This window comes from Equus asinus, chromosome 8 (assembly GCF_041296235.1).
Source record: "Equus asinus isolate D_3611 breed Donkey chromosome 8, EquAss-T2T_v2, whole genome shotgun sequence".
In the NCBI taxonomy this organism is placed as follows: Eukaryota; Metazoa; Chordata; class Mammalia; order Perissodactyla; family Equidae; genus Equus; species Equus asinus.
This window is the reverse complement of record NC_091797.1, coordinates 28,983,591-28,999,554: the sequence shown is the minus strand read 5'-3', so window position 1 is coordinate 28,999,554 and position 15,964 is coordinate 28,983,591. Positions and strand designations below refer to the sequence as shown.

At 45.6% G+C, this 15,964-nt stretch overlaps 1 protein-coding gene across 26 annotated transcripts in view; it reads left to right on the top strand.

Moving 5' to 3' along the window:
• ZNF76 (zinc finger protein 76) overlaps nucleotides 1-15,964 on the top strand; it is a 31,659-nt gene that overhangs the window by 9,838 nt on the left and 5,857 nt on the right. For 9 of the 26 annotated variants that reach the window (XR_011505016.1, XR_011505017.1, XM_070515041.1 and 6 more), the window contains 5 exons: nucleotides 7,877-8,045; nucleotides 12,063-12,143; nucleotides 12,258-12,335; nucleotides 13,557-13,756; nucleotides 15,768-15,884. Coding sequence is in view for 22 of the 26 variants with exons in the window: in XM_070515041.1 (XP_070371142.1) it covers nucleotides 7,973-8,045; nucleotides 12,063-12,143; nucleotides 12,258-12,335; nucleotides 13,557-13,756; nucleotides 15,768-15,884 (549 nt within the window). In the remaining 4 variants the exon portion in view is untranslated. Of the gene's footprint in view, nucleotides 1-7,389; nucleotides 7,414-7,828; nucleotides 8,046-12,062; nucleotides 12,144-12,257; nucleotides 12,336-13,556; nucleotides 13,832-15,767; nucleotides 15,885-15,964 lie in introns of those variants that run through there. The other 17 variants (XR_011505015.1, XM_044776506.2, XM_070515039.1 and 14 more) reach the window with 6 other exon arrangements.

The window sequence follows — 15,964 nt, the reverse complement described above, 5'->3', positions numbered from 1 at the left end:
TTTGGCAATTATGAATAAAGCTGCTATAAACATCCCCTGTGCAGGTTTTTCTGTGGACTTAAGTTTTCAACGCATTTGGATAAAGACCTATGAGTAGGGTTGCTGGATCATATGGTAAGAATATGTTTAGCTTTGTAAGAAACTGCCAAACTGTCTTCCAAAGTACCATTTTGCTGTACCATGTTGCATTCCCACCAGCAATGAATGTTCCTCCACATCCTTGCCAGCTTTTGGTGGTGTCAGCGTTTTGGATTTTGGCTATTCTAATAGGCGTATGGTGGTACCTCATTGTCCGTTGGATGTTAATAATTTTACTTTGATTTTTGGTAATTCAATAAGCATAATATCATCATTCTTTCTTGTTCTTTAGCTACTAATGAGAGTGAACCTTTTTTTGTGTTGTTTTTTACTGTTAGTGTTTTTTGCTTGTGTGAATTCATATTGTAACCTTATTTGTCCAGTGAGAATTTGGTATTGTTCTTGGAGATTTTATGTGTCTGTATGTGGTTTTTTTCCAACCAATTTTTTTATTGTTGTAAATTCACGTGACAAAATTTACCATTATAACCGTTTTTAAGTGTACAGTTCAGTTTCATGTGTTTTTAATATCATGTCTTATGTTTTATTTCTTTGATATTTTCATCTAATGTTGATTTTTTTAAAACCAATTCTTCTTTTGATTTGATTTTCTTTTGCTTCCAAAGTCCAAACTACCTTCTCTTCCTAGTTGAGATCTGGATATTGTTCCAGTTTGTATCAGCTGATGAAATAAATTATACCTTTTTCTCCCAGGGTGATGTTTTAAATAACATAATGTTTCGGAATAACTGTGAAGATCTAGTCCCTCCTGATGCTGATGGAATGTTTTGTTTTCAAATAGCCCTTCTCAAGCCAGCAGTGACCCCAAGCTGAATTCCAGAAACAATTCAGATGTGACTTCGTCATATCTGTACTGATTTGCTTGTCGGTGTAAAGCATATCCTTAGGATAAACCTTTCAAAAAGCCTTTTTTCTGGACTTTTCTTTTCACAGACTAAAGGTGGGTTTGAAACTCAGCCATGATTGCTATGCTGGGTGTTTACACACTAAGTTGTTAGAATTCACTAAAATGTATGGCTGAAAATTAGATTTTTAAGTTATCTGTTTTAGTTTAAATGAATTCTGTTCTTCAGTTAAAGCAGTTTGCATTTTCATTGCCTTTTTGGCATTGAAAATAATCCACTTTTCCTAATTACTCACTTTCCTGTGACTAATTCAAATCTATAAAATTGTAGTAGCCAAATAGGAACCATACTAAAAAACTGATTTGGGCTTTTAACATCAGTGTGCCTTTTGCAAGGAGATGTTTAGCTGATGTTTTAAATGTGTGTTATGTTAATGTAAGTTTCTGTTGTTAATTTCCTGTTTTCTCTTCAGTGTTTGAAAACCCACAGAACTAAGCCTGTTTCGCTAGGGTTTTTGTTTTTGCATTGAAGTCTTTTTCTGTAATAACAAATACTGCATCATTTTACTACAGCTCTCCCGAGTCTGGTTCTAATTTTTTTGCCACTTGACTCCCTCAGCCTTTGTCCCTCCCAGCCTAATGTGACTTTGTCCTCTCTGAGAAGTTTTCTGTATTTCCAAATGAGGGATTTTCTGAGAGAAAAGTGTCTTTTTTTTTTCCAGTCAAAGTTGGACGTTCTTCTCTTTCCAGGCAAATTTTTTGGTTTTTGTGAGTGTTTTTTTTTTTTTGGTTTCTAAATGCAGTTGCCCCCTCGGCTGGCTGAGGCAGAGTACAGAAAGCCTTGTTCAAACGTCCAGGGAGTTCTGGTTGGCAGAAAGTGATGGAATAGCGAACAGGTGCCCGCAGTTAAGGCAAGGGCCAGCTTCCGTGTGGATCAGATTAGTTCCGAACCGTGGCAAAGTGGAGAAGCACAAATACATGGCTACTCTTTAGTTTCCCATCTTTCATATCCCTTATTTTTCTGCTTTGAGGAGGCAATTTAAGTACATCTTGTTTCACAGAGAGACCTAAAGATCCAAAGTATCTGGAAAGTTTTTCGAAATGTTCTCTCTACCCAATAATTATAATTTATGTTTTTACATTAGGAAACACATTTATATATTATGAAGCCATAGGGCTATTTCCTGCATCAGAACCAACAGCAGGTTAAATTCATTTAAAAATGCAACCAACAAGCTGCACCTGCTGCTAGTTCTGGGAGAGTCAGGAGTGCTCCCTTTTCTTCCCTGCCTTTTGTTATGGCTCATATCTCATATCCCCCCTAGTGTGTCTGTGCCCCATACCCGACTCAGGTCACTGGGGAGCTGGGAAAGCTTAGACCCTCCAAGGAGAAAACAGCAGCTGCCTCTGCTCCCCCTCTGCTCTTTCTCAGAGGGTCACAGGGGTTATGAATCTGAAATGTCAAGTGCAGGCAGACACTGCTCAGACACAGCCATCCTGAGGCAGTGGCAAGCCTCTTTTTGGCTCTGCCAGTGTCACTGTTGTTAGTTTAGTACCAGCACGGGAGGATTCAGAAATTTAACGAAAGGAAGGGGGAAGAGGCAATCAGGCACATGTACATGTCTGGCAGCCATGAGGCACCTTCTCACCAGCCGCAGTCAGGTTCTGTTGGAAGGCACTGTCAGAGATAGGGAGAAGTTAGAGAGCAAGAGTGGACTGTTTTAAAGGTTTATATTATGAGGCTTAAGGAGGAAAATTGAATATTTAGCCTGGATGTGAGAACACATAAAGGAGTGGAGATTTGTTTTCTTTGAGTCTAAGAAGCATTTATTTTAGGAAATGCAGCTACCAGCTATTCCCTCTTTCCATTGTCATCAGGTCAGGAAGGTCTGGGTTTAAGTTGCAGTGGGTGACATGAAGTTAAACAACCAATATTCAAGTGTTTTGAGTGTTAGCAGTGTCACAATGGATTAGCAGAAGGAGGAAATGCCCCAGATATTGAGAGGTATGGACTCTTGGGCCGGCCAGCCTGGCTTTGAATCCTGGCATCAGCACTTACCAGCTGTGGGAGCTTGGACAAATTACTCCACCTCTAAGCCTCAGTCGCCTCATGTGTAAAATGGGGTTAATGTACCTACTTCCTCACAGGGTTATTTTTAGTATTAAAAGACTTAATATTTAGGCCAGCCTAGTGGCCCAGTCGTTAAGTTTGGTGCACTCTGCTTCAGTGGCCCAGGTTTGGTTCCCAGGCGCAGACCTACACCATTCATCAGGGGAAAGCTGTGGCAGTGACCCACATACAAAATAGAGGAAGATTGGCACAGATCTTAGCTCAGGGCAAATCCTCCTCAAGCAAAAAGGGGAAGATTGGTGACAGATGTTAGCTCAGGGCAAATCTTCCTCAGCAAAAGAAAAAGAGTTAATATAGGTAAAGTGCTTTGAAGAGTGGCTGGCATGTATTAATGGCTATATATGTGATAATTACCATGAGCAATGGAAAGGATTTGAGAGTCATCTCTGGGGCACAGCTTCATTTTACAGATTAGGCACAGTTACAGGAGGTAGAACCAAGACTAGAAGGCATTTCTGCACTTCTAGTCCAGGACTGTTGCCATTACTCTTGGCTGTTTTAGAAATACCCATTGCTTCAAAAGCATTTCCCTTTAAGTTCCTCTTTTATCCTCTCCTCCTCAGACCCAGTATTTCTAGAGTGCTTCTGCCAGCACTTTGATAAATTCTGAAGTATGTGACCTCAAGTAATCCTTACAGCATCCTGTGAGGAAGGTGCCACTATTATCCCCATTTTTTGGAAGTGGCATCTGAGGCTCAGAGAGGTTCAGTTACTTGCCCAAGGATACACAGCTTCAAAGAGGTAGAGCCTAGATTAGAACCTAGGCTGTCTGACTCCAGAGCCTGTGTTCTTAACTGTGCTACGGATTTTCCTCACTAAGTCCTGATAGAGTACATACGAGCTAAATTAAACCAGCCATTGCTGCAGCAGCCACGGGGCCCAGGCATAAAGATTTGAGGCCATTTTGTACTCCCTTTTCAACCTACAGTTGGCTTTGTTTTCAGACCTGGGTGTCTCATGTGTGTCCTTATTTCTGACTCAGTGCTGTTACACAAAAACAGGTTACCAAAAGAATTTCACTTCCTGATTGAGAGAATGAAAGTCGTTGCTCATGGAGCAGACCAAAAGAGGCCAGGACCAGAGCTTTTGTGCAGTAGGGATAATGCAGGGTTATCAGGGCCCTGGGCAAGGTTGGGGTCACTGCCGGGATCCTATAAGACCGGAGAAGAGGGGTCAGATGTCAGAATTCCCACCCAGACCAGTGGTTCTTTACCTTTAGTACCTGTAAGACACTGATGGCAGTCTAGGACTCCCCCTCTTCAGAAAAATGCACAAGCTCACACACCAAAAATAGTTTCAGGTGGCTTCAGGGTTCATAACCCCAGGTAAAAACCTCTGTACTAGGCAGCATAGTAGAGTCCTTCAGAGCACACTCTGGAGTCAGATGTCTGGGTTCAAATCCTCCTCTCCCTTTTATTAACTGTGCAACCTTGAGTGAGTTACTTAATGTCTTGGGCTTCAATTCTCTCAACAGTAAAATGAGGATAATAATAGTGTTTAATTACAGGATCGCTGTGAGGATTAAATGAGTTCCTATGTGTAAAATGCCTCCTACATGGTTAGCTCTACAGTAGTGTTCACTGTTAGTGTTAGTGGTGTTGCTGTCCCCAGAGCTTAGCCCATTCAGTAAATGTTTATGGACAGATGAGTGAATAATTCTAGCAGAGATGCCAAGTCTTGGGTAGAACATCCCAATCACTGTGTCACAAATGGGGTATAGTTCCACTCAGTCCTTGGAACTGCCAGAGTCCCAGCTGGTTGCTCCTGGCTTCAAGCAGCAGCACCCCCAGTGTGACATATAAATATCCTTCTCTCTAGGTGCCCTGACAAGAAAACAGTTTGGGTAACACTTATGGAAAGGCTCATCTGGCAGGTAGTGAGAATCAGGTAGGTAGTATAGATTCCAAGTCCAGGGGAATTCTGTGGATGGGTGACAAAGAGAGTCCAGAGAATCCTAACCACCAAGCAGAACAGAGACTTCTCAACTGTGGGCTCCCTGGCTCTAACAGGCTCCATGCCCTGGCAGATGCAGAGGACATCTATCAGCAGGACACTCCAGCGCTTTCCTCCTCACACTCGAGGACCCAGTGAGTCACTCCACAAGGATTTGTGGAGAGCCTACAGTGACCCAGAAACCAGACTGGAGCCCAAAGTATGTGTAGGCAACGATGTTAAAGAAGTGGTGATAAGTGCTGAAGTAGGTGATTCCCGGAGTGTGAGTGCTACAAGGAGGTGGTGCCCAGGGCTGCTGGGACTTATGGTGGGACCCCACCTTGCCTGCAAGGTGGATTCTAAGAGCAATAGGAAGCCATTGAAGGGCTGGCCAGGTTGTGTAGTGGTAAAGTTCACACACTCACTTCAGTGGTCCAGGGTGTGCAGGTTCAGATCCTGGGTACAGACCCACAAACCACTCATCAAGCCATGCTGTGGTGGCATCCCACATACAACACAGAGGAAGATTGGCACAGATGTTAGCAACAATCTTCCTCACCAGAAAGAAAAGTGGAAGCCATTGAAGAGTTTTAATCAAGGAAGTGGTAGGTTTAGGTTTGTACATTTTTTTTGTCACCCTGACTCAATATTACAAAATGAATAGGAAACAGGCAGGAGTTTGAGGACACACTTTAGGAGGCTCAGGAGAGGTGATACTCACCTGAAATAGGTACCTCGACTTCTTTAATTTTTAAATTTTTTTAATTGAGGTATAATTGGCATACAACATTAAATTAGTTTCAGTGCACAACATAATGATTCAGTATTTGAATAAATTGCGAAAGGATCACCAGAATAAATCTAGTTAACATCGCTGTCAAACGTAGTTACAGAATTTTTTTTCTTTGATGAGAACTTTTTTTTTTTCTTCTTTTTCTCCCCGAAGCCCTCCAGTACATAGTTGTGTATTCTAATTGTGAGTGCCTCTGGTTGTGGCGTGTGGGACGCCGCTTCAGCATGGCCTGATGAGCGGTGCCATGTCTGCACCCAGGATTCGAAACGGCAAAACCCTGTGCTGCCAAAGTGGAGCGCGCAAACTTCACCATGTAGCCACGGGGCCGGCCCCTGACGAGAACTTTTAAAATCGACTCTTTTAGCAGCTTTCAAATACGCAGTGCAGTATTATTAACTGTAATCACCAGGCTGTGTGTTATAGCCCCAGGACTTACTTATTTTATAAGTGGAAGTTTGTACCTTTTGACTCCCTTTACCCATTTTGCCCACCCCTACCCCCGCCTCTGGCAACCACCAATCTGTTCTCTGTATCTATGAGCTTTTTTATTGTTGTTTGTAATTCCACATACGAGTGAAATCATGCAGTGTTTGTCTTTCTCTAATTTCGCTTAGCATAACGTCCTCAAGGTCCATCCATGTTGTCACAAGTGACAGGATTTCCTTCTTTTTTATGGCTGAATAATATTCCATTGTATATTTAATATATCACATCTTTATCCATTCATCCGTTGGTGGACACTTAGATTGTTTCCATGTCTTAGCTGTTGTAAATAATGCTGTAGTGAACATGGGGGTGTGTATATCTTTTTGAGTTAGTGTTTTAATTTTCTTTGGATAAATACTCAGAAGTGGAATTGCTGGATCATATGGTAGTTCTATTTTTAATTTTTTAGGAACCTTCATATTGTTTTCCACAGCAGCTGCACTGTTTACATTTCCAACAATATATAAAGGTTCCCTTTTCTCCACATCCTCACCAACACTTGTTGTTTCTTTTTGATAACAACCATTCTAACAGGGTGAGCCGATATCTCATTGAGGTTTTGATTTGCATTTCCCTGATGATTAGGGATGTTGAGCACCTTTCCATGTACCTGTTGCCCATCTGTATGTCTTTGGGAAAATGTCTATTCAGATCCTCTGCCATTTTTTTAATTGAGCTTTTTTTTTTTTTTGGTATTGAGTTATATGAGTTCTTTGTATATTTTGGATATTACCCCTTATTAGATATATGACTTGCAAATATTTTCTCCCATTTAGTAGGTTGCCTTTCATTCTGTTGATGATTTTCTTTACTGTGCAGAAGCTTTTTAGTTTGATGTAGTCCCGTTTGTTAATTTTCCTTTTGGTGTCAAATCTAAAAATCATCGCCAAGACCAATGTGAAGAAGCTTACTGCCTGTGTTTCCTTCCAGGAGTTTTATGGTTTCAGGCCTTACATTCAAGTCTTTAATCCATTTTGAGTGAATTTTTGTGTATGGTGTAAGATAGTTACTTACTAGACTTTGAGGGAAAAGGAGACATCAAGGATGACCTCCCTGATTCTGCGTGGCTGGAGATGCCATTCCTGGGACAAGTCATACTGGAAGTGGAACCGTTGTTGTGGGGACGTTGTGAGTTGAGTTGGGGACTCATTTAATTTGTGATGCCTGTGGGAAGTTCACTGAGGATGGTCAACAGAGCCAGTAGATGGATGGATCTGAATGCAGGAGAGGTGTAGCAATGGGCAGAGGACCATTGCAGTGGGGTTGGCAGTGGGCAGAGAACCATTACAGTGGGGTTGGCTGCCTACCTTCAACAGGGCTCCCTTCTAAGGAGAGTGAGTTTAAAAGTGGGCTTTGATCGATGAAATCTGTACAACCAATTTGGCTAGCATGCTTGCTTCTCTTGTATGCTCAAACTTTAGAATTCTTAAATGTGTATGTTTTGAACTCTCTTCATAAAAACCAACATAGTTCTCTGCTTTGAAGAAATTCTCTTTTTCTTCTTGGCTGGCCTCATTCACTCTTTCCCTGTATGTCCTTGCAGCAGGAGGAAGCTGCGCAATTCATGATGTGACACTGTCCATATTCTCAGATTTGTGACCCAGAAGGAAGTCTTCGACCTCAGCTGTGGCTCCCGGTGCTGGCCAGAAGCCAACTTCATGTCTGAGCGCACGAGCAGCAGTTTGCCATGGAGAGCTTGGGGCTGCAGACGGTGACCCTCAGTGATGGGACGACGGCCTACGTCCAGCAAGCTGTCAAAGGTGAGTATTTCCAGGGACCTCAGAATCTCACACTGTCCCCCAGCCTCTGGAGAGGAATGTCCCCTTCCAAGAGTCTCACCACCACCCTGCCCTCCCCACTGCTTGCCACAACTTGCTTTGCATGAGAATCTCTGGAGGTGACTGATGAAAAAGGGAACTCTTTAAAATAAAATGCCATCTCAGCAGGCTAGAAAATCAGACTAGCCCAGCTGTAGGAGCCAAGCCCTCTGAAAGGCGGAATTCCTTACATGTGATGAGTAGTTGATAAATATTTCTGGAATGGGTGAACACAGTACTGGCTGTGGCCTCCTGCTTCTCGGATAGTCCCTTTCCAGTTTCTCAGTGCTTTCTAGAAGCAGTTCATTTTAATTCACGCAAGTTTAAGCACTCAAACTATCTATTGAGCATCTGCCGTGTACAAGATACTCTTCTAGGTTCAGAGGGGGACACCGAAGCAAACATAGATCTCATGCCATAGGCCCCACTAGGGTTGCCAGAAATAAAAATACAGGGCACATGGTTAAATTTGAGTTGCAGACAACAAATAATTTTTTAGTGTAAGTATGTCCCAAATACTGCATGGGATAGACATGTATAAACATGAGATTAAATACTAAAAATAGGGGCCGGCCCCGTGGCTGAGTAGTTAAGTTCACACGCTCTGCTTCGGCGGCCCAGGGTTTCACCGGTTTGGATCCTGGGCGCGGACATGGCACTGCTCATCAGTCCATGCTGAGGCAGCATCCCACATACTACAACTAGAGGGACCCACAACTAAAAATACACAACTCTGTACCGGGGGGCTTTGGAGAGAAAAAGGGAAAATAAAATCTTTTTTAAAAAAAATAGTAAAATAATAACAGTACTGAAAAAAAATTCATTGGGGGCTGGCCCGTGGCCAAGTGGTTAAGTTCTTGCGCTCCGCTGCATGCGGCCCAGTGTTTCATTGGTTCGAATCCTGGGCACAGACATGGCATTGCTCATCAGACCACGCTGAGGCAGCATCCCACATGTCACAACTAGAAGGACCCACAACGAAGAATATACAACTATGTACTGGGGGGCTTTGGGGAGAAAACGGAAAAAAATAAAATCTTACAACTAGAAGGACCCACAACTAAGATATACAACTATGTACAGGTGGGGGGTGTGTTTTGGGGAGATAAAAGGAAAAAAAAATTCATTGGTTATCTGAAATTTAGATATACCTGAAATTCGGATTTTCAAGGACCTTAAGTTGGGTATGGAGTCAGAACAGAGTGTCATTGAAGGACAGGGCCTTCAGATCAGGGAGATTCACCATCATGACAGGCTCCTTTTTTCTTGCCAGCATTCTCAGGCATGCCAGATGGCGTGTGTGTCTTCCTTGGATAGCGCGAGGCCGACGCTGCCTCATTCCTCCTCTTTATTTTGCCTTTTCTGGGCTCTGTGAGTGCCACCTTCCTCATGACTGCTTTGTCATTGCAACATTGCCCTCCTTTCAACACATTATCAAAATGTATTTCAGTTCTCAAGTTTACCGATAAATTGTTTGTTGATTTCGTCTTAAATTGTTATCTTCCTGATGATGACAAAGAGGCTCCTTAATCACATCAGTAAGTTCTTTCCATATGACAGCGTGTGGGGAGTGCCTTCTGGAAAGGTTTCTTGTCAAGAGCCGTCTATGACGTGTGGGTTTGGCTGGCTTCGTTTTCTTGAGAGTGGAACTTCCCTAGAATACTTTTAAAGACTGAAACCTTCTGTTTGCAGACCTCCCATCACAGGTCTTGCCCCTCTGCTGCAGTCTCAGGAGGATGGAGGGACTTAGGAACTGTAGATAGAGCTGTGTTTACCCCATGGACCCAGTTATTTCCCATGCCTCAGTCTTCTGCTGTGAATTAATGGTTGAATGAATGAGTAAAAAGCAAGTGGCCACACTTGGCCTGAGAAAGCCACACTCTTTTTTTATGTCTTTTCTTCTTATGTGTGGTTCTCTTTGCTTCCCCCCACCTCCCTGTTTATCTTTGTCTCATCACTCTTCCTGGCTCTTTTCTCTGCCTCCTCCACAGTGCTGCAGTGTGTGCTTGCGCACACACACTCACTCACAACAGACTTCACACTGCTGAGGGTAGAGCTGGCCTTTGGGAACCAGAACTGCACTGGCCTGAAGGGCATCTCTCACTTTGGTGAGCTCCTCTGAAGCTCTTGATAAGGCATTTTTGTCTCTGTCAGCAGGCAGCCCTGTCTGGGCCCAGCTTAGCCAGCTGGAAGCCCTAAAATTTTATGAGACTTATTTATAATTAGGGTAAGCATAAAATGTGTTGTTCAAACCTGACACTTTTTGGAGTGGAAGGGTGCACTGGGACTGTTCCAGGCAAACAGGAACATATGGTCACCTCTCTAGAATGGGATATGAGGCCACGTCAGTCAGCTCTTCTCCCCACCTGCCTCTCCCACTGTAGTCTCTAGTTGTTAGAGGAAATTCTAGGTTGAAATTTTTTCTCAAATAACTCTTTTCAACATTTTGTTTCCTACCTTGAAGCAATGTACACTCTGCGAGCAGAAGGTCTGCTGATGCTCTCAGAACCTCAAGCACTCATGCCCTTGCCGGAACAGATAAAGTGTTAAAATGCAGGGCAGTCTGCCGCTTGCTGGGTGGGAGGGAGAAGATTGCGTCCCTCTTCATCTCAACTGCCTTTCTCTCCTACTTCATACCTTTGTCTCTACCTTACCTGCCTTCGGCTGGGATGTGGAACTGTTTGTTACTGACCCAAGAGGACTCAGTTTGAGAAGTCTTCTGAGGGGTAGACATCAGCAGAGAGGTGAGCCAGAAGTAGCTGCCTTGTCCTTTTCCCACATCATGAGAGCTCAAATTCCTAAACCTGAAACTTGTAAAGAAAGGAACAAACCCCTCGTCATTAGCTCTTCCATCTGTCTTTCCTCCTTCCGTTTCTGGTGTCCTTTCCCCTCTCAAACTCACTGGACTCAGGGAGAGGCCGATCTCATTCTAAAGTTAAGAGCCTTTTGCTTTTAGAAGTGCTTTCCAGTAAGGATCTGAGATAAATATGGAAGGGTAATATCTTAGGAGCTCTGGAGTCTTGTTAATTTTTATGCTGCTTATTGTGTTGCCTTAGGTGAATCAGTCTTTTTACTAGAAAATTGGAGTGAAATGTCAGAGATCAATGAAGGAAACATTTCCCAACAGTGACAGTAGAACAAGACTTAGATGGACACATAATAGCATAGTAGTCACATTCATTTAGCTTCCTATTGCTTTACTTTCTGTTTCTCCTAAAGTGCAGATTGGGCTTATTATAATAGAAGCTAACCATGTTATTGAGGGCTGACCAGGTACCTGGCACTGTTTTGTATTCATTAACTCGTTTAACCCTCCCAGCAACCCAATGAAGAAGACACAATTTTTAATCCTCATTTTAAGAAGAGGAAACTGAGGCACAGAGAAGTACATAAGCTGTCCAAGATCGCACAGCTAGTAAGAGGTAGAGCTGAAATTCAAACCCAGGAGGCCTGGACTGGTTCCAGAGCCCATTGCTTTCAACCACTAAACTGTACTACCTTGTCAGAGGATCTAGGTATTGCCATTACTGCCACAGTGGGAGACAAGGGAATGTATTTTGATTTAGTCAGTTTGAGTCATATCTGAATTTTGACCCGTTGGGGCTTTTCCAGGTTTCAGGGCATTCTTTGTTCTCCATTTAGCTCATCTCAGCAACTTACTGTTAGTCTGAAAGTCCCCACTTTGCTGGGCATGGGTAGACTAATAAATGAACTCGCTCCTCCTATGAGTGACAGGAAGGGAATCTGTTGGGAGCTGTACAGTTCCTCATGGCAGGATGTCTTCAACCCCAGTAATTCTGAGGCCTAGGCCCAGGGATGTAAGGAGCAAGGTAACATGGAGAGTGTCACCTGTGCTTAGAGGTGCAGAGTGTGCCTCAAACAGGCCTCTGCTAAAAACAGGCAGGTGTCCCTCCACCCTCTTCTAGGCTGGCCCACTTCTCTCCATTTCTACTTCTACAGGGGAGAAGCTGCTTGAAGGGCAGGTGATCCAGCTCGAGGATGGGACTACGGCATACATTCACCAAGTGACGGTGCAGAAAGGTGAGGGCACACCAAGACACCCCTGCCTCATGGAGGGAGGCCAGGCAGCCCCCTGCAAGGGACCCCTCCCCAGCACCAAGCTCCAGAGAAAGACAGGCATTGCTCTCATTACAGAACCTCTTTCCTTTGAGGATGGACAGCCTGTGCAGCTGGAAGATGGCAGCATGGCCTACATACACCACACACCCAAAGGTGGGGTCACAGTCATCACAACTGGCAAGAAGGAAGGGAGGCAGAACTGGGAGAGGTTGGGGCATGGAGTTGCCTACCCCGGGAGTTGGGGCATAGACATGGGAGCTGTGGTCCCAGGCTCACGTGGATTAGCAGTGTCACCTACCTTCCCTGGTGCAGACCACAGGAGCAGCTGTTTCTGCCCCCAGGAGGCTGAGTCTTGGGGGTCAGTGGCATGAGCCTTGATGGCAGCTTTAGCTCCAGCACAGCCACAAAGTCCTAGGGCTTTAAATGGGACCCGAGGACATCATCCCAGACCAGGAGTAAAAACTTACTAACATTCAAGAATGAAACTTCTAAGGTACTGAGGAATAACAATTCATTCCTTCTATGAGTAGTTTCTTGAGTGACTACTGTGTGCCAGGCATTATGCTAGGTGTGGAGTGTACAAGAGAGACAAGACATAGTCTCTGCTCTGCTGGAGTCTAGTGAGAGAAACAGAAGTGAAATGAACCATCACTGATGAACTGATCTTCGCAAATGGAGATCAGGCTCAGGGAGGGCTGCTCTGAGGAAGTGACGCTTGAGCTGAGAGTTGAAAAGTGAAGTGGACTTAGCTAGGGGAAGAGGGATGGCAGGGAGGGCTCAGTACTCCAGACAGAAGGAACAGCATGTGTGGGCCCAGAGGTGAGGGAGGAAGAATGGCACATTCAAGGAACTGCCAGGAGCTAGAGTTCTTGGGGTGAGGGCAGAATGGGGAAGATGAAGCCAGAGAGAGGCAGGGGCCAGCGCGCTAGAACTCAAGTGTCAGGCTAAGGATTTTGGTCTCTATCCTGAGACCTATGAGAAGCTGTTGAACTGTTTAGGCCATCAGGTAACACGATCACATTGTGTCCTGCAAAGATTCCTCTGGGTGCTGTGCTGCCTGGAGAGAACTAGAGGGCATGAGGGGCCACCAGTTAGGAGGTTCTTGTGGTCATCCTGGCCAAGATGATGACAGTCCCCTCAGGTCCTCAAGGAGCTTTTAAGTTCCCCATCACTGCTTCATAGGAGACCTTGTCTTTAGGAGAGGCAGCCCCAGAAGGAAAGCTAGACAGAGTGAATCACTGGGGTGGGGGGCCAGGAGAAACCCAATGCTGAAACCTGCCTTGGATTATGACCCTGTCGTTACCTTAAAGCTAGAGTCCCAGCCATATCTCTTGCCCTTGTGCGGCGTCTGGGCTAACCGCACATTCCCTATAGAGGGCTATGACCCCAACGCCCTGGAAGCCGTCCAGCTGGAAGACGGCTCCACTGCCTACATTCACCACCCTGTGGCTGTGCCGTCAGACAGCACCATCCTGGCCGTGCAGACAGAGGTGGGCTTGGAGGACCTAGCCGCAGAGGATGACGAGGGCTTCAGCACAGACACAGTGGTGGCCCTGGAGCAGTATGCCAGCAAGGTGAGCTTGCAGAGCCTGACGCTGCCCATCAACTCTCTTGATTCTGCCAAAACAGCCACCTCTCTAGAGGACAAGGTCAGTCCTTTTCTTGGGCATGGCCTTTGCCCCTCCACCCAAGCTCCCCCAACTGGTCTCTCACATATGATTGTCCACGGCGTGCATCACAGCCTGACCCGGGGCTGCCAACAGCTGTTTACGCTCACCCTTATTTATGCTGTCTCTGCAGAGGGAAGGCAGCTGTATGAAACAGTGACATCCTCATGGTGGGGATTTAGGCCTAGCTTCACTTTGACCATAGTAATAATCTTATGTGCTGTCTGAGAAAGTCCTTGCCAGTGACTTTTATTAGTTTTCCAGTCCACTGAGGTCAGATGTTCTTGTATTTATTTCTTCTCTGAGACTCCGTTAGTCATTTGAGAAAATAACCTCAGTAGGCAGTGACTAGGGCAGATGCAACAGAGCAGCTGGGATTCTTGGAACAAAAGGCTTGCACAGTAACTTGGCTGCAAAGGAAGAAGATCTCGACTCTCCAAACATCAGTCAATCCGAGCTCTCTGTGCTGGAGCCATGGTCCTGCCCACAGGGGAAACGGGGCCAGAGATCTATGAGCTTTCCAGTCCAGGGTGCTCCGTCCCCAGGGTGAACTGCAGAGCCTCAGGGTGGATGTGGCAGGGCTTCCTGGAGCACTAGTTTTACCCAAAGATTGGGGGGAGATGTTTTATAATAAAACTAGTGTGGCTGTATCATCAAAGTGAAGCACAAAACTTGGCAGCGGGCAACTTGGGCCTATGCCCGCTCTCTGTGCCCTGAGGTGTATTTTAGAAGCCAAATTTGAGACTTGCTGCTGTTAAAAAAGGCAAGTGGGCTTTAAATCATGACCCGTGAGATCTGTGGTGGCTCTGCCTCTACTAGTCAGACCTCGGGTAAATCACGCCCCTCCCAGGCCTCAGCTCGTTCCTCTCTAGTACAATGAGATGGAGCACAGTGATTTCACAGGTCACTTCCAGCCCTGAAGTTCCTTGATTCCCTCAATTACCTCAAGAGCTAGTGAGGCATGGGAATGAAATCCGAATGCCTGAGTGGGTTAGCCCATGGAGCAGGCCTGGCCACCTTTGACCGCCCCCCTGCCATCCACCAGCTGCTTAAGTATTTAGGAAACTTTGTCAGCTGCTTGACCTCCCAACCTGGAGCTGACTAGACAGAACTTGCTATGAATTTGGCTTCACCCTTTGTCCCCTACTTGCCGTGACTTCCAGACATCTGTTTCAGGAGCTCTTGGGAAGGCCAAAGTGTCCTAGAAACAAAGACTAAGGGACAGTCCCAGCAGGACCCTGCCCAGGAAAGCAGGAGAGCAGTAAGGGCTCCCTGAAGCCAAAGGCTGGTATGAAACATGTGGCTCTAGCAGTGTTCACTGGAGAGATGAAAGGGAAGGACTTGTCAGCTGGTGCTGTGGTTAGAGCTGAGACTTCTGGTGGGGACCTGCAGGCTTCTGCAGTTTGCTGGTTGCGGCCACCTCACACTGGTGAACCTAGTGAGCTCATCCCACAGCAAGCCCCTTGTTAATGCCCTCTTTGAGCACAGGTTTCCCACAGGGAGGACGGGTTCTCCTCCCATCAGAGGATAGAGGGGTCCAGAGTTTCAGCCTCCTTGGTGTGTGTGGTCAAAAGGGAGGTTGCTGTCTTTCAGCCGAGCTCAAGTGTGACCATTCAGACCACCCACCTCCCCACCTTACCTAGCTGCCCACGAGAAACCCTTTCTTCCATAGCCATCATAAGAAGATTCTATCCTTAGAGATGGGTAGTGACTCCACATGCCAGCCCCGTTTCTTCTGCAGCATGCCCCAGTGTCTATTCCCTGTCTCTCTGGCTCTGTTACCCCAGGTTGCCCTTCTGCCCTAGCAGGTTTTACCCTGTTCGTTGCATCTTAAGCTGCCAGCTGGGCCCTGTGTCCCACCTCTTCCCTCCCTTTATTGAGGAGAATACGTATAGGAACCCCAAGATTTTTTCCTCAGGTTCTGCACGACAGCCAGGCTCCCCATAATGGCAAAGGGCAGCAAGTTGGGGACAGAGCATTCCGCTGTGGCTACAAGGGCTGCGGGCGTCTCTACACCACTGCTCATCACTTAAAGGTAAGGTTGCCGCAGACAGCTCTCAGCCTGGCCATCTTCCCCACCACGCTGTGCTTCTACCTTCCCGCTTTGACTAGAAC